General features: G+C 35.1%; 1 protein-coding gene across 1 annotated transcript in view; it reads right to left on the bottom strand.

Moving 5' to 3' along the window:
• Positions 1-10,984: 10,984 nt before the first annotated feature.
• The window catches only part of ADGRA1 (adhesion G protein-coupled receptor A1), a 662,711-nt gene continuing 650,179 nt past the window's right edge, over positions 10,985-23,516 (bottom strand). Inside the window, exon 7 of the mRNA XM_053692424.1 lies at positions 10,985-12,398. Within this exon, the coding sequence (XP_053548399.1) occupies positions 11,177-12,398 (1,222 nt within the window). The 3' untranslated portion in view covers positions 10,985-11,176. The remainder of the gene's footprint in view (positions 12,399-23,516) is intronic.

Raw genomic sequence — 23,516 nt, 5'->3', positions numbered from 1 at the left:
ATCTCATTCTTATCCTCTCTATGATGACATACTGTACATATTTAGTCTAATAACTGCCTGACACATAAATCCAGCAAGGACCCTTACATGAAAATGTTGGACACTCCAGAGATATTCCATATATAATTAAGTTTCCTTTCTGTGGAATTATATACTTTTTAAAGAACATCTAAGTAGGTCCATCCACTATTTATACATGCACCATTATATATATATATATATATATATATATGGAACAAAAAGCGAGACAAATAGAAGGCGCTATACTGTGGGTGTGTAAAAGAGATATAGAGGTGAATCTAATATCAATCTAGAAGGTGGATTCCTCCGGGAGCAAAAAACCAACCCTAAAGCGGCTATCCCTTAGAGGGCAGAAAAACAATTGTGCTGGCCGAGACAAAAAAAGACTCCCCTGCCAGCCCAGTGTTTATCCCCCTATGTAAAAAATGAGTGTAAAGAGGCCGTAATAAGGGATATGATAGCACTGGTTGTTAGGAGACAGTATGTGACACAATTATAATGTGTGACTAAATACAAAAAATGATACAAAAAGCATAGCACTTGAAATACAATATGACAAAGGGATATATAAAACACACTATAAAATTAAGTGTAAGGCTGGATATAAAATGTCCCAAATGCTGGAGCACTTATGTACTGTATGTACACAGATGTGAAGTTCAAAACTTTGGTTATGGGTGAAATGCACACTTACAGAAAGGAACCTCAATCATATGAGGTAAGGCAACCGCACATCAGGAAATTGCTCTCAATAGGCTTGGCCCCTTGGGGTATAGATGGGAAACTTCCAGATCAGCGAGCTTGTCTTTTCTCCCCCCTTTCTGTTATCCAAGTGTAGGTGAAAATTTCTGGGAGTTTGAGCCCTTGTTTCCTCTGCCTCTTTTAGTATGGGTCCTCTCAGGATGGTGGAGTAGACGGTCTTCGGATTTGATGCTGTAGGTCTAACGTCGTGTCAGGTTAGCACACAAGTGATAAGTGTTAGTTTATTTTCAACAGCCCGCTCCATTAAAGTTTAGTGCTCAGCAATTAAGGGGAGGATCCACTTAATTGCTGAGCACTAAACTTTAATGGAGCGGGCTGTTGAAAATAAACTAACACTTATCACTTGTGTGCTAACCTGACACGACGTTAGACCTACAGCATCAAATCCGAAGACCGTCTACTCCACCATCCTGAGAGGACCCATACTAAAAGAGGCAGAGGAAACAAGGGCTCAAACTCCCAGAAATTTTCACCTACACTTGGATAACAGAAAGGGGGGAGAAAAGACAAGCTCGCTGATCTGGAAGTTTCCCATCTATACCCCAAGGGGCCAAGCCTATTGAGAGCAATTTCCTGATGTGCGGTTGCCTTACCTCATATGATTGAGGTTCCTTTCTGTAAGTGTGCATTTCACCCATAACCAAAGTTTTGAACTTCACATCTGTGTACATACAGTACATAAGTGCTCCAGCATTTGGGACATTTTATATCCAGCCTTACACTTAATTTTATAGTGTGTTTTATATATCCCTTTGTCATATTGTATTTCAAGTGCTATGCTTTTTGTATCATTTTTTGTATTTAGTCACACATTATAATTGTGTCACATACTGTCTCCTAACAACCAGCGCTATCATATCCCTTATTACGGCCTCTTTACACTCATCATATATATATATATATATATATATATATATATATATATATATATATATATATATATATATATATATATATATATATATATATATATATACATATATATATATATACATATATATATACATATATATATATATATACACACACACGTTATATTCTATACATATTCTTTTTAACCTCTTGTATGGTGTCACAGACCATGCTGGGTACTTTGTATATAAAGATAAATATTAATATTATGATATATAAAACCGTGCACAGTAAAAATATTATAAATTACTGATAAGTTCCATGGCTTTTATAAAAGGTCATAAAACAAGGTAACTTATAAGACTCTTAATTGAGCACAGTTAAGGATATTTTATTCCATTATAATACCAAAATAGCATTAACATTAAATAGAATAGCCATGTTTCACAGTGTATACCATTCTATATATTTTTATTTAATGCATGTTGCTACAGTTTGTGCTCCTGCATTCGTCATTTTTTCTGTATACATTATAAATATTAATTTATTTGGAGTTGAACCCACTAGAGATTTCTTTACAAATATTTACGTACAAGATAAGCCAGAGGCCAATGTGGTAATGTAAATCACCTTTTTAAATCTCTTGATCAGTTGACCAGTCAGCAAGTAGTATTGTTAACGCCTGATTTTGATAATTTTCCTATTTCAAAAGTAGTTTACTTAAAGGGACAGTCTACTCCAGAGTTTTTATTGCTTAAAAAGATAGATAATCCCTTTATTACCCATTCATTAGTTTTGCATAACCAACACGGTTATATTAATATACTTTTTACCTCTGTGATTACCTAGTATCTAAGCCTCTACAGACTGCCCCTTTGTTTCAGTTCTTTTGACAGACTTGCATTTTAGCCAATCAGTGATGACTCCTAGGTAACTCCATGTGCAGGGTCACAATGTTATCTAGATGGCAAACATGAACTAACGCCCTCTAGTTGTGAAAAAATGTCAAAATGCATTCAGATAAGAGGCAGCCTTCAAGGTCTTAGAAATTAGCATATGAGCATACCTAGGTGTAGCTTTAAACAAAAGAATATAAAAGAGAACAAAGCAAATTTGATGATAAAAGTAAATTGGAAAGTTGTTTCAAATTGCATGCCCTATCTGAATCATGAAAGTTAATTTTGACTAGTCTGTCCCTTTAAATTGAATGTAATAACTGAAATATAGAAATCAAACATTATTTTTAAACAACAAATGTTAGAATGCTCATTATTTGGCCTTAGTAATAACTTTCTTTATAGGTGCATAACAGCAAGATTCAAAACAATCCATACAAGTGCACATGTATATTGCTACAATATGCTTCCCTATGGGTCAAGGTGACCCATAACTCATGTCTATGGACATGTATTGTAAACCAACTGAAAAGTAAACATGGGAAATCACCCTTATGCTGTAGATATATTTAATGTTTTGATAGGGCTGATAGCTGTAGTTATCATAAAAGAAATTTACGTTTATGAGTCATAATATCAATGTTTATGGCTCCCTTGTATCAAGGGTTCTAGGGGCTTCTAGGCACCATTCATTATTGTAGAACCCCCAATTCTCAGGTGTCAATAGACATAAGTTTGCATTATTTAAATGCTCTTTAATCCACATGGGTGAAGGAGAAATGTACATGGGAAGAAAATGATTTTAAATAAAAATAAAACAAAAACAAACATTTCCTGCTCAGAACCATCTTCAATATTATATTTGTAGCATGTATATGTTTACATTTTTGGCACGACTCATGTTTAAGTTCTAGATCAACACCCACCTTATACACATCTCTTTGGTGCCATAAAATAACCTTGTGCCTTGTGTATCCATCAACCTCACGGTAAATTATTGTAGGTTTGGCAAGGTATATGTGTATAATACTAGTAGTCTTAAAAAAAGCTTTCCTAGGCTTTCACAAGTCAAAGGGAGAATTTAAATACATTTTATAAACTTAGTGTTGAAATTATTCCTCACCATCATCTAGTGATGAATGCCGCCATTTTTAAATCTAGCTTTCATTGCATTCCAGTGCTGATATGTTTGCACATGTGCAGCAACTCTCTTTTCAGATTCCTGTAGTGTAACCTTAGGTTCCAAAATGGCAGCACCGATAATAAGAGGGAGGTGCATGGTATGTATTTAGTATTTAATGTCCCTTTATAAGTAAAGTTGAAAGAATAGCATTTTTAGCTAATTAACTGATACTTTCATTATTAAAGGGACATAATACTCATATGCTAAATCACTTGAAACTGATGCAGTATAACTGTAAAAAGCTGACAGGAAAATATCACCTGAGCATCTCTATGTAAAAAAGGAAGATATTTTACCTCACAATCTCCTCAGCTCAGCAGAGTAAGTTCTGTGTAAAAAGTTATACTCAACTGCTGCTCAGCTGCAGGTAAAACAAAATAAAAAATGAAGAAATAAACTGCAGCCAATCAGCATCAGCAGTGCTGAGGTCATGAACTCTTTTACTGTGATCTCATGGGATTTGTCTTAACTCTCATGAGATTTCATAGTAAACTTCCTTAAACTTAATAGGGAAATAAGATGAGAGTGCACAAAAGTTCGCTCCTTCCGCTGTCCCGGGACAGACATACTGATTTGCTGCTTACAAGTCCTTTACAATGGGATGTGGTTACTGAGAAACTTTTGAGGTAAAATAACTTTCTTTTTTACATAGAGATGTCCAGATGATATTTTCTATTCAAGTTTTTACAGCTATGCTGCATCACTTTCAAGTGTTTTAACATTTGGGTATCATGGCCCTTTAAATAACTTTCACTTAGCCTTTTCATGCAAAATAGTTTACATATATATATAAAAGCAGCAATTAAAACATTTTGCAAGGACAAGGTTACATAAAACATGTTTTAGATATAAATAGCTCATTGGCTACATACATACTAGTGGAAAAGAATAAAAAAGTCATTTTAAGCAGAGGACAATATAATGTTTCTTGAATGTAGAAAAGAAAAAAAAGACGACTTGTATATCCATTTGGAAAAATGTCACTTACTTAGTCTTGCAAGAAGGGGAGGATAAAGGGACATGAAACCCACATTTTTTCTTTCAGGATTTAGGTAGAAAATATAATTTTAAACAACTTTCCAGTTTACTTCTATTATCAAATTTGTTTAATTCTCTTGGTATCATTTGTTGAAGGAGCAGCAATGCGCTACTGGTTTCTAACTGAACACATGGGTGAGCCAATGACAATCGGTATATAAATGCAGCCACCAATCACCAGCTAGAACCTAGGTTCATTGCCGCTTCTGAGCTGTCCTAAATTACCTTTTCAGCAAAGGATAACAAGAGAAGGAAGCAAATTAAATAATAGAAGTAAATTGGAAAGTTGTTTGAAATTGTATGTTCTACCTAAATCATAAATGTTTTATTATGATTTTACTGTCCATTTAAGGACTGAAACTTTGATTAACAATGTAAAATACAATCAAATCATTATTGAAATATGAGTGCCAGTGTTACAATTTTTCAATTAATAATGAAGAAAATATCCAACCACAGTTAATTGTTTCCCCAAACGAAGTTCAGTTATAGTATAAAATAAAAAAAGTTAATTAGCTGTGACGTAAAGACAGCCCTGAAAAAGGGTCTGTTCTTTTCAAAAAGCAAACTGCCAATGAGCGCTCATAATCGTGCATTTAATTATGCCACAATGACGTCACATCGCGCATACACAGTCGGCGGGCTCAATATTTGCATGCACAGTTTTTTTTATGTGAGGGCGCTCCTGCCATCTTAAACTAAGGGAGTGGAGCATGTGCATTGGTTTGGCTAATCAGTGTTAAAGGGACAGTCTACATCTTAGTCATCTTAAAGTCTTACTTTAGATTAAGCAGCAAATATCCTCCTGCACCATTTCTATATCATGCAGCAGTAACAGTAAAAAAGTTATTTTAAAATGACTATTGTTTCTGGTTAATTTGAAATGGCTGCCAAGCTCAGCCCACTGATGACATCATGATCTGGGCTGCATTAAAGGCTTCACTAGTTACAAAAGACTCACTAATTAGATTTAACAGACTGTCAGTGCTATTCAGCTTAGTGCATAGATGCAGCCCAGATCGTGATGTCATTAGTGGGCAGAGCTTGGCAGCCATTTCAAAGTGCCAGAAACAATATTCATTTTAAAATAACTTGTTTACTGTTACTGCTGCATGAGATAGAAACGGTGCAGGAGGATATTTGCGGCTTAATCTAAAGTAAGATAACTAAGGTGTAGACTGTCCCTTCAGCCCTGTCTCCTCCTCTTCAGCCCACTATAGCTGGACTGTGATGTAAGCTCTTGAGTTTGCACCAACAGCGCATCTGCACCATCTATGCACGATCTTATTACCGTGAAAAGGGGGGTTTGGAAAACCGGCTAATTGATAAGGCAAATTTACACTAAAATAAAGAGAAATGATAACAGTAAATAGTTGAGGGTATTATTATATTCTAAAGATCTTTGCATTGTTGCAAAGGTTTTTTTTTACGGTTTCATGTCCCTTTAACCTAAAGTTTACCCTGATAAACCGCATAGGTATGTTTTTCATTGAAAAAAAGGTGGGTGTACTATAAAATTGGTTTCTAATGACTGCTTATACTGGAGTATAAAATGTATAAGATATTGCATGTTTAGGTTTATTTTTTCTATATGAAATAGCTGGTTTTGTTCTTTGACGACACAAATCAGATCATCTTATCTTATAATTCTCTATACACAGAAATGTTTGCTTGTCACATCTATGTAAACCAAATAATTGTGAAAGTAAACATTGTATTACTTATCTCTCCTACCTCCGAGGAGTGTATATTTTTTTTCTGTTGGCTATGTTTACACAGCTTGTTATAGCCAATATTTAAGTATTTAAATTTTCAGTATAGGTAGGATACATGGGCAAAAGCAGCTATTTCAAATGCCAAAATGAAGGTGAGGGAGCTATATTTAACCCATTTAATACACCCCAGCAGGTAAAATGGATAATTTGGAACAAAATAAAGTGGAACAAAATTACAGTTTAATGTATTAAAGGGCAGAAATGATATCACAAGACTATTACTACAAATAAATGTTTCTAGGTTTTTCTGTATTAAGGGGTCATTCTAAAACAATTTGTATTATACAGATAACAGAGTACAACAGATACATAAATTAAATTAAACTGTTTAAATAGTTGTTTGATGCTAACAGGGTCCCTATGGATTAAGTGCTCACTGACTAATAAGAGAAGTACAATAAATTAAATAATTAGCACTTGAGAAGATTAGTTGAAACCTTTGATTTTAATAGTGTTTGAGAATTCTGTAAATAAGTGTTTATCCAAATGACTCCTCAACCTAAAACCCAAGTTAAAATAAGGAACCTTGGTTCTGTTGTTGCTTTTATGTTTGAGAAAATGTTTTAATCCTCATTAATCTTAATAACCTTTTAATATTCTTGAAAGTTTCTACCATATCATCTCTCACCCTTTTATCTTCTAAGTTGATCATATTAAAGGGATATGAAACCTCAAAATGTATTTTATGGTTTAGACAGAGAATACAATTTAAAAAAAAAGTTTCCAATTTACTCATATTATGACATTTGTTACGCACCCATGGGGGCCGATTTATCATTTGTCTGGCGGACATGATCCGTTATAGCGATCCTGTCTGCCAGACATCGATAAATGCCGATACTATAGCATACGCTGTTGGCATTTATCAATGCACAAGCAGTTCCGGTGAACTGCTTGTGCAATGCCGCCCCCTGCAATGCTACCCCCTGCAAATCTGAGGCCATTGGCCGCTAGCTGGGGGTGTCAATCAACCCAATCGTATGCGATCGGGCAGATTAATGTCTGCAGCCTCAGAGGCGGCGGACGAGTTAGGGAGCCTGAAGGTATTTGGCCCCATTCGGGCCATGATAAATCAGCCTTGTGGTATTCTTTTTGTACGATGCCTAAGTTGGTAGTAATTAGTGCTGCAATCTAGCAATGGATAATATTCTTGCAAAACTGCTGCCATATAGTGCTCTAGACATGTGTACGCTCTTGAGCTTATATCCCGTCTTTTCAACAAAAGATACCAAATTAACAAAAAAAATTGATAATAGAAGTAAATAAGAAAGTTGTTTAAAATTGCATGTTCTATCTGAATTATGAAAGAAAAAAAAGCGGGTTTAATTTTCCTTTAAAGTCACATAGTTTACATGTACAAACAATAAACAAATATGAAACAAACATGTACAAACAAGAAACAATATGAATACCAAAAGCTCCAAATAAGAAATTATTTTCAAAATATCAACCCCTTAATGATTGCAACGTACCCTGAACATCGCTAGTCGTTAAGGGTTTGTTTGGGTGTAATAGTGTAGGTCTTACAGTGAGCGACAATACTGTGTTATTAGACCCGCCCTCCCTCCTGCAGGCTCACTAAAATAGTGTGGTCTTGAAAAACGCACACCTATAGAAAGACCAGCAACATACAGGGTACATCGCTGGTCACTAAGGGGTTAAAGAGCTTATTTCCACCTGGAGTTGCATCTATCAAAATGTGTTCACTTAGTATTGTATAATTGCTACTTAAGAGAGATATTTTTAAGACCCAAACCCAGTAAGATACTTTAAACGTTTTAGTTTCAGTAAGGTTGGATTGCCACTTTGGTTAAATATCCTTAGGGGCCCATTTATCAAGCTCCGGATGGAGCTTAAGGGCCCGTGTTTCTGGCGTGCCTGCAGGCTTGCCAGAAACACCAGTTATGAAGCAGCGGTCTAAAGAACGCTGCTCCATAACCTGCCCGTCTGCTCTGAGCGGGCAGACAGACATCGCCACAATTCAACACGATTGAGTATGATCGGGTTGATTGACACCTCCTACTGGCCGCCGATTGGCCGCAAATCTGCAGGGGGCGGCGTTGCACCAGCAGCTCACAAGAGCTGCTGGTGCAATGCTGAATACAGAGAGCGTATTGTTCTCCACATTCAGCAAGGTCTGTTGGACCTGATCCGCACTCTCGGATCAGGTCCGACAAACCTTGTTAAATAGGCCCCATAATCTAGTAGGTATTAAACATCTTATAAAAAAACCTTCATAAGTGCATACATCAATTTGTGGAACTTCCAATGCTCTGGTATAGTGTTTTTCAATTCCAGTATTCAGGGACATTATCAGGGCAGATTTTAAAGATTACCTTGAGTAAGGGAAGGTCACTGATCCACTGGTAATTTTTACCTATGCTGTTGTTCACATATCCTTAACATTTGAGATGTTAATATGTCCTGAGGACTGGAATCAAGAAACACTGTTCTAGTGCACACTTTTTGAAGGGAAAATACTAGACATGTGCAATTCGGTTCGGTTCGATTCGGAAATTCAGAAAATTCTGCAAATTCGGAGATTCGGATCGAACCGAATTTCTGAATTAAAATACTGCCGAATTTACCGAATACATCCGAATTAGTTCGGATTTATTCGGGAAATTCGGATGGACATGGATTACACTAGTATTGTACAGTATATTAGGTTATATCACTCTGCTATGGGTTACACCTAATATACAGTACATAATACTAGTCTAATACACAGCACACATAACGAAATTCCGAATTTCCAAACCGAATCAAACCGAATCCAGCCAAATTTTTTCGAATCCACATGAATCCAAAACGAATCCGAAACAAATTCATTCGAAGTTTTCCGAATTCGAATCGATCTGAAAACAAAATTCGAAAACCTCCAAATCGTTCCGAACCGAACCAAATTTTTCGATCATGCACATATCTAGAAAATACATACATTGGTTTTCAAAGTCACCAATTTTGAATATTTGTATTGACAATGCTATTTAATAAAGTGACCTTATTACAATATTTATAAGTGTAGATCAGCCATTCTAAATCAAACTGTAGACCTTTCTTAAGGCAGGACTTTCCAAAGCCAGTGCTCATGACTCACTAAAAAGGCAGATTTTTAGTATTACTTTGAAAAAGGACAGGTCAGATAACCACAATTACTAAGTACTGTTTATAGCTGTGCTGCAATTCAGACATCTTGAAACTCTAAATTGGTCATGGGATCTAAGGACTAAAATTGAGCCCTTAGCCGAGGTTATTTTATGGCACTTTAAGCATAAACTCTTCTAATCTGGAAAAGATTTCAGTGACCCCCAAAAAATAAATGTGTGACAGCCTATATATATACTTTATAATTCACAGTATTTTCATTTTTCACATCACATCAATGGACTCTTTGGTGTGTGGCAAGAGTATATAAATAAAATAAGGATGTTATTTGAACTATGGCAAAGCTATATCAAAGCACAAACAGTTATGACTAACTGCTATGAATTTGAAGACTCCTAAAAGATCTTTTATGCATCTTCAATTTGTTGTTACTACATACAAACACATATTTTGATCATGATTGTCATTATATGTTTCAATATATCAATTTAGCTTGTAATATGTTTTGTATTCCTCTTTTCCCAATACCATAATCCATTCTCTATTAAATTAAAATTATTCATATAGATTGACTGTAGTTCTCAAAGAGTTAATGAAAAAATAAACATTTCAATCTAGACTGCTGCTGAAAGCTTCTTGTGATTAAAAAAAAAAAGATTACAGATCCATAGGCAAACTTCACAAGATAGTGTTAAACTTGTAGACAATTTTTAGAACATTGCACAGTGTCACATACAATGGGTACTGCATGCTTTGCAAAAGACATCTGAGTGAACTTTAATCAAAGTTGTAAGAATACCTCATATAAAGGATTGTGCCACTTAAACTAGTGCAGAGGTGAGTTTCCATTGATTCTTAATGTTCTAGAGTAATACCAACATGATTTCATGATTTTCACAGCCTTTAACAATACTGTTTTTTTTTTTACATGTAACATTAAAAAACAAACAATGGTATACCCTGACTTGCATCATGCAAATTACAACCAATACAACACTGCAGTTGTTAACAAGACAGTAGCTATCACTTCTCTCCATTGTGGAGAGAGACTGAACAATGAATGCACAATATAAGATTCTGTAGTCTCTGTGGGAGGTATTCAGAGGCAATATCACTTCGGAAGAAATAAAACAATTAAAAAAAAACAAAACAAAAAAACGTAACTCAAAAGGTATAAAAACTTTGCACCATTTTTTAACTTTTTAAAAAAATACAATGTGTAGGACGTATCCTAATACAAAAACATATACAATAGACTTCTGTCATGGTAAAGTTGATAAATGCAATAAAGAAAAATATATATAAAAAAAGGATATTGCCTCTTCAATTTACTTCCCACCACAGTATACTTTGAACTTTGAAATAAACTTTATTAACAATCCTCTCAGATATATTTTCACATATCTTGGAATAAACACAAACAGAACCATGTGTTGTTATGTATACAATGTAGTGCTGTGCTGTACAAACGCTTAACAAAGGAAAATAAAAAAACAGAGTACATTTACCAGCATTGAAGAACATATGTACTAATCCATAACCTACACAGTAGTTTCATTTTTCCAAGGTCCAGTTTTGATATTTCCTGTACTATCTGAACTGTAGACCATGGCTTCATGCAAGTTTCCCTTGAGTATTCCGTTAGGATTTGTTGTATTGAATGGATATGATTGTCTCCTTGGATGCATCTCAAAATGAGTTGTATGATGCACAGTGTCAGTTTCTGGCATTTTGCCACAACTAAATATTGCAGTACTTGCATCACTGCTTTCAGGCTGACTGATTGTAGGATAGGGATCACTTCCTGCGCAGCAACCCCTTCTGTGGCCTGAATGGCCCTCATGTGTACTGTGCGGACTGTCTGTGTGTGAGCTGTGAATGCTCCCATCAATACTTGAAGGAATATGATAAGCATACTCTCTCTCTGCAGCAGACCTATGCCGGCTGAAGTATCGTGGTTTAGTTCTACTTTTGAGACATCTATGAACGTGCATGTTGGGTCTAAAAGCACTTTCATTATGCACGTGAATATGGGCTTCATCATCCATAAGTTGTTCACAGTGAATCTTTGCACAGCATGGTGTGACCGGTGAAAGGCAGCTGACATGGTTTTGAACAGCTTGTAAATTAGTAAGTTTGCAATGCCCTACAGGTGGGTGGTTATACATAGGAGATTTACTTAAACAAGGGGAATCCTGAATGCACATTGAATGCACTTGAGCATCTCCATTGATATTAACTTTTTGACGAGCATTTACTGGTACGGGATAAGCATTTCTTTTTGATGGGCAACAAGACCACCAGCAATGCCAAACATCCTCTCGTTTTGCACAGTGATGAATTAAGGTGAAAAGCCCTAAGGTGACACAAAATGCACCATAAAGACAGCTAAATATCATATCCAAAAAATGCCCTTGAGACACAGCAAGTGCCCCAAAGGTCCACGTTGCTGTAAACAAGAACAGAGTGAATGCAGCAGCGCGTAGCTGAGCTTTAAATGAATGTTCATTTTCCAACAGCGAAGATGAAATCATTGAGCATGTTGCCTGGGAAACGGATCCAGCTTCGGTTATGTGACTGTGACCTATTTCTGTACCTGACATCCTTTGCTGTTCTTCTGTCCTTTCCTTTAATTCATACTTGCGTTCAGGGTGACGTTTCAACTGCACGTATGTACAAAGAAAGTAAATACAGGTGACTAGTACAATAAAAGCAGCAGGGCCATAGAATGCTCCTAAACTGGGGTGCCAAGCCATCCAACAGCTATTAAGAGAAAAAAAAAGGAGAGTAAGAGAGGCAGCGTCAAATAATAAAAAATACAGAACATATAATCACCTGCACTGCAGCTACTGAATAGTGCAAATATTAAAGGGATATTGCTGTCAAAATTTAAATGCACAGATTAATTCCATCTTTGAATAGAAACATATTTGCAATATACATGTAGTGGCAAAAATGCTTCTAGTAAAAGTTATCACTGTTTTAGTGTTAACATTTTTTTCTGCACGTGCATGTGAAGCATAGCTAGATTTTTTTTAGTGCACCAACATTTTAAATACTGCAGCTGCTCAGACCATAGTTGGGGCTTGTATCATGTCAGCAATTAACAAATTGAGTCATTACCAGATGGTACAAGCACCTTAGTGCTGTGTTTAAAATGCTGGTGCACGGTGCATACTTAAATACACATTTGAAACAGCATCTATTTAAGGAAAATAGGGATTTGCAGGTTTGAAAACCCATATGTTGAATTAGACATTAATTATAGAAATTTTAATTTGATTGAAAGAAAACAACACTTTATTCAACATATATGCAAAAGAACGAATACAAAACTTATAGTGGATCTGTTAGTGAGTGGATATGTCACTACCACTTTACATATTGTTCATTTACAGATCCGCCACAGAATTTAAAAAACACACATTAAAAATAGGGCTATGGTACTAATAGGAAAAAAACACTATATAATGTAAGGGATAGCTAGTTACTATAATCACAAAAACCTGTATGCTCAATAGCGTTTTTTTAAAAAAAGTTTAGAAATCGCAAGCAGTTTAGAGTCTAGCTAGAATTCCTATACTTGAATGTATACGTCTCATGGTGTGATCTGATATAGTGAATGTTCATCAAATTATATCGATAGTGCACTCTTGAGTAAAAAGGTTCATTTCATAGTTTCCTATCGTGTCCGCACATATTGCTTACAAGTGTAATCTCTTATTTGTTAAACTTAGAAAGGTAGCAACGCTCCAAGCAGCACAGGACCCGGCAACTGAACCGGAAGTAATACCGGTAGAGATGAAAAAAGTTCAGCCTACTAATACAAACGGAGTGCCGTAGCGGTGGCGAAACCAAGCCACTAATTACAGTCTATACATACGGCAGGAAGCAGGCACTACACAGAGAGATCCTTAAAAATTTACAAATACTTTATTTGATCAGAGTTAAAAAGAACACAGCAACATACGCTGTAAGACACGCACAAAAGACTAAGGCAGGAGAACTGTAGACACAAGAAGCTGTCTGACTAGTTTTGCGTCCCCTGAAGACGCTTATTCATAGACATGTTTGAGATGTTGAGCAGCCTGTATTTAAAGGGGACACTCGGATTTGATTTGCTGTTAAACTCATATCAAATTAATGCAACACAACTGTATCATTCTTAACCCCTTAAGACACAGGATACTCCATGTATACATCCCAAATGAAATATTTTAAAAACAAGAAAATGAACCAACTCTTTACAAAGTTAAAATACAAATATGTAATACCACTTGTGTGAAATGTCTATTATACAATAGAAAATGACCTAGATGGGAAAAGGGTAATCAGAGACAAATGTATCATTGTGGAATAAATACAAAATCCTAACTAATGTATAGATAGAAATATTGGAAACAAATTTAGACAAAGAATTTAAAAGTTACCATAATTATAACATTAGAACAATAGCACCTAACTATATCTAAGTTGCAACTTATTGAGCTAAAAACATTTTACACAATTTTTAATTGTCAATAAAAAAGTTAATGTCACACTCACGATTCATCCCCAAAGGGGAGCGTGTTTGCAACGTTAACATCCAGAATAGTTCCTTTTTCTCCAAAGATTTAAATTTTTTTCCACCTCTTATAGATGTGGTTACGGTATCTATGATTTTTATGTTCATGTTAGCCACATTGGTAAGGTGATAGCCATTAAAATGGTTTGCGACTGCAGAATCTTTATTGTAGTTTTTAGTGTCTCCAGTGTGTTCATTAAATCTTTTTCGGGCCTCCCTAGTGGTTTGACCTGTGTGCTGCAACTGACACAAGTTGCAGGTAAGAAGGTAAACCACGAATGTGGTGCAACAATTTGCGTAGAAATCTACAGTATATCCATTGCCTGTACTGCTACAAGAAAAATGGTCACCCTCCTGAATGTGTGCACACATGTGACAATTATGTCTACCACATCTATAATTTCCTTTTATGTATAGCCAATTCTGTTTGTGTACATTAATTCTAGTAACTAGACTGGGAGATATTTTTTGGCCCAATGTTTTAGATTTTTTCGGAACATATTTGATGTTGTTAATAAAAGGTTTTAATATGTCATCTCCTAAGAGGACATGTGAATGCTTTTTTAAGATTTTAATAATCTCATTTTATTGTTTAGAATACGCCGTGGTGAATACTATAGCATCTTTGAAATTTGACTTCTTCTTGCTATCTGGATTTTGTATTTTAGGTACATTGTTAAATGTTCTTATTTCTTTACGACATTTTTCCAGATTATTGGCATTATAGCCCCTACAAATTAATCTGTTTTTTAGTTCTAGAGATTGGGACTCATATCTCATTAGACTTGGGGGGGTAGTTATCAAGCCGTCAACCTCAAATACGCTGGAATTCCGCAGCGTATTTGTGGCGAGGCTGATTCGCCTTAGTTATCAAAGGCTACAGACCGGCAAAAGTAGAATTTTGTGACGTAAACTTCGATCTGCCGGACTCAGTCCGACACAGATCGATTCTTACGTCACTCCAGATGTTCCGCACACAAGTGCGGCACAATCTGACTACTTTTGCTAGTTATCAAAAAACTAGCAGGTACGCTCGGCACTTTTACGGCCCAGAGTACCTGGTTTTCAATCCGCCACCCTGGAGGCGGCGGATCCCATAGGAATCAATGGGAGTCTGACCATAGCGAAAGTACAAGTTCGCAGCTGCCAGACATCCCATTGATTCCTATGGGAAATGTTTGCACCTAACACCCTAACACGTACCCCAAGTCTAAACACCACTAATCTGTCCTCCCCCTACACCGCCACAACTAAATAAAGTTATTACCCCCTAAACCGCCGCTCCCGGAGCCCACCGCAAGCTACTCTATACATATTAACCCCTAAACCGCCGCTCCCGGAGCCCACCGCCACCTACATTATACCTAGTAACCCCTATCCTGCCCCCCCTACACCGCCGCCACTGTAATAAATTTATTAACCCCTATCCTGCCCCCCACTACACCGCCGCCACTGTAAGAAATTTATTAACCCCTAAACCTAAGTCTAACACTAACCCTAACACCCCCTAACTTAAATATTAAATAAATCAAAATAATATTTCTATTATGAACTAAATTAATCCTATTTAAAACTAAATACTTACCTTTAAAATAAACCCTAATATAGCTACAATATAAATAATAATTATATTGTAGCTATCTTAGGATTTATTTTTATTTTACAGGCAAATTTAAATTTATTTTAACTAGGTACAATAGCTATTAAATAGTTATTAACTATTTAATAGCTTACCTAGCTAAAATAAAGAGAAATTTACCTGCAAAATAAATCCTAACCTAAGTTACAATTACACCTAACACTACACTATACTTAAATAAATTATTCCTATTTAAAACTAAATACTTACCTGTAAAATAAACCCTAAGATAGCTACAATGTAATTAATAATTACATTGTAGCTATTTTAGGATTTATATTTATTTTACAGGTAACTTTGTATTTATTTTAGCTAGTTAGAATAGTTATTAAATAGTTATTAACTATTTAATAACTACCTAGCTAAAAGAAATACAAAATTACCTGTTAAATAAATCCTAACCTGTTACAATTAAACCTAACACTACACTATCATTAAATTAATTAAATTAAATACAAATAACTACAATTAAATACAATTACATAAACTAACTAAAGTACAAAAAATAAAAAACATAAGTTACAAACATTTAAAAAATATTACAACAATTTTAAGCTAATTACACCTAATCTAAGCCCCCTAATAAAATAACAAAGCCCCCCAAAATAAAAAAAATGCCCTACCCTATTCTACATTAAAAAAGTTCAAAGCTCTTTTACCTTACCAGCCCTTAAAAGGGCCTTTTGTGGGGCATGCCCCAAAGAAAACTGCTCTTTTGCCTGTAAAAGAAAAATACAACCCCCCAACATTAAAACCCACCATCCACATACCCCTAATCTAACCCAAACCCCCTTAAAATAACCTAACACTAATCCCCTGAAGATCATCCTACCTTGAGTCGTCTTCACTCAGCCGAGCCACCGATGGAACTGAAGAGGAAATCCGGAGCGCCAGAAGTGATCCTCCAAGGGGCGCTGAAGAAATCTTCCATCCGATGAAGTGATCCTCCAAGCGGCGCTGAAGAAGTCTTCCATCCGGCCGATGTCATCTTTAATGTAGAATAGGGTCGGGCATTTTTTTATTTTGGGGGGCTTTGTTATTTTATTAGGGGGCTTAGATTAGGTGTAATTAGCTTAAAATTGTTGTAATATTTTTTAAATGTTTGTAATTTATGTTTTTTATTTTTTGTACTTTAGTTAGTTTATGTAATTGTATTTAATTGTAGTTATTTGTATTTAATTAATGTAATTAATTTAATGATAGTGTAGTGTTAGGTTTAATTGTAACTTAGGTTAGGATTTATTTTACAGGTAATTTTGTATTTCTTTTAGCTAGGTAGTTATTAAATAGTTAATAACTATTTAATAACTATTCTAACTAGCTAAAATAAATACAAAGTTACCTGTAAAATAAATATAAATCCTAAAATAGCTACAATGTAATTATTACATTGTAGCTATCTTAGGGTTTATTTTACAGGTAAGTATTTAGTTTTAAATAGGAATAATTTATTTAAGTATAGTGTAGTGTTAGGTGTAATTGTAACTTAGGTTAGGATTTATTTTACAGGTAAATTTCTCTTTATTTTAACTAGGTAGCTATTAAATAGTTAATAACTATTTAATAGCTATTGTACCTAGTTAAAATAAATTGAAATTTGCCTGTAAAATAAAAATAAATCCTAAGATAGCTACACTATAATTATTATTTATATTGTAGCTATATTAGGGTTTATTTTAAAGGTAAGTATTTAGTTTTAAATAGGATTAATTTAGTTCATAATAGAAATATTATTTAGATTTATTTAATTAATATTTAAGTTAGGGGGTGTTAGGGTTAGTGTTAGACTTAGGTTTAGGGGTTAATACATTTCTTACAGTGGCGGCGGTGTAGTGGGGGGCAGGATAGGGGTTAATAAATTTAAGATAGGTTGCGGCGGGTTCAGGGAGCGGCGGTTTAGGGGTTAATACATTTATCAGAGTTGCGGCAGGGTCTAGGAGCGGCGGTTTAGGGGTTAATACATTTATAAGAGTTGCGGCGGTGTCTAGGAGCGGCGGTTTAGGGGTTAGTAACTTTATTTAGTTGCGGGGGGCTCCGGGGGCGCCGGTATAGGGGGTAGAACAGTGCAGTTTAGTGTGAGTGCTTAGTGACAGGCTAGCAATAAAGCTGGGAAAAAGCCGAAGAGCAGCGAGATTGGATGAGTGATAACTCACAGTCCGCTGCTCATCGCCCCGTGGCTTTTTGACAGCTTTATTTGATAACTTAGGCGTATTTTTTCAGGTCCACGGTGGCGAAGGTAGGCGAGCTTAGGCGGGCGTATTGGGCCAGCGAAGGCAGGAAAGTTGACACGATGATAACTACCCCCCTATGTGTTTCTGCGGATTCTGATAAATTGGCCACGGGGTATGGCCTTGACCACATGTGTAGGGTGTTGGGCGGTAGCATGCAAAATAGTGTTGCCAGCCGTTTCTTTACGAAAGGTGCTGGTAACTATATTATTTTCACGGATCTAATGTTAAATCTAAGTAATTCACACTGTTAGCGCTTAACATCCCTGTAAATTTGAGATTAAATGAATTTACATTAATGTAACATGAACATAAAAATCATAGATACCGTAACCACATCTATAAGAGGTGGAAATAAATTTAAATCTTTGGAGAAAAAGGAACTATTCTGGATGTTAAAGTTGCAAACACGCTCCCCTTTGGGGATGAATCGTGAGTGTGACATTAACATTTTTATTGACAATTAAAAATTGTGTAAAATGTTTTTAGCTCAATAAGTTGCAACTTAGATATAGTTAGGTGCTATTGTTCTAATGTTATAATTATGGTAACTTTTAAATTCTTTGTCTAAATTTGTTTCCAATATTTCTATCTATACATTAGTTAGGATTTTGTATTTATTCCACAATGATACATTTGTCTCTGATTACCCTTTTCCCCATCTAGGTCATTTTCTATTGTATAATAGACATTTCACACAAGTGGTATTACATATTTGTATTTTAACTTTGTAAAGAGTTGGTTCATTTTCTTGTTTTTAAAATATTTCATTTGGGATGTATACATGGAGTAACCTGTGTCTTAAGGGGTTAAGAATGATACAGCTGTGTTGCATTAATTTGGTATGCGTTTAACAGCAAATCAAATCCGAGTGTCCCCTTTAAATACAGGCTGCTCAACATCTCAAACATGTCTATGAATAAGCGTCTTAAGGGGACGCGAAACTAGTCAGACAGCTTCTTGAGTCTACAGTTCACCTGCCTTAGTCTTTTGTGCGTGTCTTACAGCGTATGTTGCTGTGTTCTTTTTAACTCTGATCAAATAAAGTATTTATACATTTTTAAGGATCCCTCTGTGTAGTGCCTGCTTCCTGCTATATGTATAATCTCTTATTTGTATTGACCCTTTTCTGCACTCCTGATACAAACATTCATTCCATAAACAGACAGACTAAATAGCCATATCATTTATTCACAGTTGTCCGCACTTTCCGCATGACACTGAATCTGCTTATGTCCATATGTATATATTTAAACACACCATCTCTTGTTATGTGTATTTTAATGTGTATCACCTTAAATTAGCAAAGTTATATCATAATTTTCTACCATGTCCGCACATATTGCCTGACACGTTAGTATCTTAAGTGTGATTTCCTTCTGAAATTACAATAGGGGTATACACATTCATTCTGTATCAGACATGCTAGATAGTTATATCGTTTAAGTTAAACTAACCGTGTCAGCACAATTCGCATGACCAGTATAAAATGTTACTGGCACTTATCTAGATGCAATGTTATATTTACAAGCGATCAGAGTGGTTTCCTATTAGCCCCGCCCACAGATGCAGTGAATGAATGATATGGCTATTTAGTCTGTCGGTTTATGGAATGAATGTTTGTATCAGGAGTGCAGAAAAGGGTCAATACAAATAAGAGATTACACGTGTCAAGCAATATGTGCGGACACGATAGGAAACTATGAAATGAGCCTTTTTACTCAAGAGTGCACAATCGATATAATTTGATGAACATTCACTATATCAGATCACACCATGAGACATTGTATACATTCAAGTATAGGGATTTTAGCAAGACTCTAAACTGCTTGCGATTTCTCTACTTTTAAAAAAAAAAAAACGCTATTGAGCGTACAGGTTTTTGTGATTATAGTAACTAGCTATCCCTTATGTTATATAGTGGGTTTTTCCTATTAGTACCATAGCCCTATTTTTAATATGTGTTTTTTTTAATTCTGTGGCGGATCTGTAAATGAACAATATGTGAAGTGGTAGCGACATATCCACTCACTTACAGATCCACTTTAAGTTTTGTATTGTTAGTTCATTTGCATATATGTTGAATAAAGTGTTGGGGTTTTTTCAATCAAATTTAAATTTACATTTGAAACAGCTATAGTTTTTATTAGAAGCATTTTTGCTAATACATGTACATTACAAAAATGCTTCTATTAAAAACTGAAATGCATCCATGTGGATTCTAATTTTGGCTGGAATGTCCCTTTAAATCACAAATGAAAATCTATTAACTAGGCAATCTCAATCTCGGCAAGCCTAGATGTTACCTACACATTTTCTTTTTTTTTTACTTTTATTTCTCATCAAACACTGAAAGCCTTTTTACTGTTTTATTATATCCATACCAGGCATTTATAGATTTTCTGTGACGTATGAACATCTTCTGTTTAATTTAAACAGGTTTTTTTTATGAATAAAAGAGCATTTTACAGTATTTAAAGGCACATTGTAGTATAACCCCCCCCCCTATTTCATTAGACTATTATAGGCCAGATTACGAGTGATGCACTAACAGTTACGTGAGAGCAAAAAAGGGGTTTACCGTGGGTGTTTGCGCACGTTTGGTGTAGCTCTCGTATTACAAGTTGAAACTAAACGCAAAGCCTTTTTACTGTTTTATTATATCCATACCAGGCATTTATAGATTTTCTGTGACGTATGAACATCTTCTGTTTAGTTTAAACAGTTTTTTTTTTATGAATAAAAGAGCATTTTACAGTATTTAAAGGCACATTGTAGTATAACCCCCCCCTCTATTTCATTAGACTATTATAGGCCAGATTACGAGTGATGCACTAACAGTTACGTGAGAGCAAAAAAGGGGTTTACCGTGGGTGTTTGCGCATGTTTGGTGTAGCTCTCGTATTACAAGTTGAAACTAAACGCAAACGCGTGAGCACAATCGAGATTTACGCTACAATGATTACTCTGTTCTCAGAGCGCTGGTTAACTGTTTTGCGAATAAAAAAAGTATCATAAAACACATTTAAAAATACATTTAAAGGTACAGTTACACTCATAATAACACTAATACAATTATTACAAAAAATATTGCACTAAAAAGTTATAAGGGCTGAAAGATATAGATGTTAGAAAAAAAAGGATATTTCCTTTAACATAGAGATATATATATATATACACATGTCTAAAAAGTATATGTATGCATATACATATGTTTATGTGTGTACATATGTATTTACGTATTTATATGCATATTTATGTATTTACAGACATATACACATATTAACACATAATTACATATGTATACACATATAGACATATACTGTATATAAGTGCATTGGAGTTCTTTGCCGTTAAATATATGAAAATATGTAAAAGCATAATTATGCAATATTCATATTTAATAAAGTGTTATACTGTGTATTAACTGTAAATATTTCACATTCATAGAACATATGTTCTATGTATTTCTAAATATATATTTTATATATATATATATATATATATATATATATATATATATATATATATATATATATAGAATAATAGTAGAGATGGATGGCACTCACAGGACTTCATACATAAGATAACCTTTTATTGTAGTAACATAAATACAGTGTCGACGTTTCGGCCTTTTCTTAGGCCTTCTTCAAGACAAATTTCATAGTCTTAACTCATGCGGAACACAACGTCCGTGTAGTACTTATGAATCTGTCATTCTGGGAGTACTACGCGGACGTTGTGTTCCGCATGAGTTAAGACTATGAAATTTGTCTTGAAGAAGGCCTAAGAAAAGGCCGAAACGTCGACACTGTATTTATGTTACCACTACAATAAAAGGTTATCTATGCATACCACTTGAGGATTGCACCCAGGCACTGGAAACATTGATGTGGAAGGAGTGCTGGGCCACCGGCTACCACGTATATATATATATATATATATATATATATATATATATATATATATATGTAAAGATATATATTGTACCAAAAAAAACACTTTAAATACATGTAGAAATATGTATTTCTGAATAAATAGAACATATTCTGCTATGTGAAGAACACTGGAATGGGAAATATTCATATTTTCATGTCGGGATAGTGCACTTGAGAATATGCGATCGGGTTTGCGTGCGAGTAGGGTGTTCGTTTTCTTCCACTTTTTTTGCTCCATTGACTTTTATAGGGGAATACGTTAACGCAATATTCAAAGTTTGGCTTAGCACGCGAGCAAAATCTTTTTACTTTCAACTTGTACTACGAGCACTACCCAACACGCGGAAAAACCTTACTTCTAGCAGAGTTAGTGTGCAAGCAGGAGTGTTAAATACCACTACACTTGTCATCTGGTCCTATTATTGTTAAAGGGACAGTCAACATTAAGGCTTATTGTATTCAATAAGGGGCACTGAATATGAATATGCTGATGTTTTCAATTAATAATTTTAGTCCAAAATAGCCCTATCAACCATTTCATATGACTGCGGAACCAGTGAAACATTTTCACAGCTCATGAAAGCCAGCAGAACTGGGAGTTATTTATCAACATATTCCGCAATGCTGTAGGCCGAACGGCTTTTGAACTGGCATACCACACTATTGGCATAATATTGATTGTCTAAATAATTGTATTTCTTTTAAAATGTGTTTAATCCATGCAATAGTTTTGCTCCTGTTTGCATCCAAATTAAGTTGGTGAGCGAATCAACAGCAGGCATACATACATATGCTCCAATCACTAGTCGTATCTTTATCTGGAGCCTGCTCTAATAAAATAATGCTTTATATATTTTATTTAGAATGTCCCTTTATTATCACAAACCTAAAGAGTGACCTAAAACCTCTTGTAACATAGAGTTAGATGCTAAGATGGTCACTAAAATTAATCCGCTATGAAAAAATCTAGTGTCAGAAGATTTTTGCTGGTGGCTCAGTTTTAGTCACAGGATTATACTCAGATCACGTTTATTTAATGACAACAGGCTATTTCTTCTGACCTCATGCATGACAACAACAGAAAATGTAATATTTAAGTGCAAGTGTTATAGCCCATTAACAATAACTGCAACCTCTCCACTCCACAAATAAACCTAATGGCTGGTTCAATCCTTATATTAGTACAACCTCACTAGTAACAGTGAATTGACCTCCCAACATCCAGCATGTGTTATGACCCCAGGTTAGGAGTGCTTGGGCGAGCTGGTGCTAAAAAACAGCCCTATTGCCAAGTACGGAAAGGGCCAGCTGAACATAACTTATATCCCCAAAGTACATATGACACCCCCACATCAAGATTTGTACATACGGAACTGAAGCCTAAATCCAAATAATTCTATCCTACAGATTGTGTTTTCCTATTTAATATAATTTGTGGTATCATCGACTATCACACTTTTGTGTCTAGTGAAATACTGAGTGGATTTTAGACATATATACCAGACTCCAATT

This window comes from Bombina bombina, chromosome 9 (genome assembly GCF_027579735.1).
Source record: "Bombina bombina isolate aBomBom1 chromosome 9, aBomBom1.pri, whole genome shotgun sequence".
NCBI classification, from domain to species: domain Eukaryota; kingdom Metazoa; phylum Chordata; class Amphibia; order Anura; family Bombinatoridae; genus Bombina; species Bombina bombina.
Note: the sequence above shows the minus strand (reverse complement) of the source record. Positions and strands in the feature narration are given on the sequence as shown.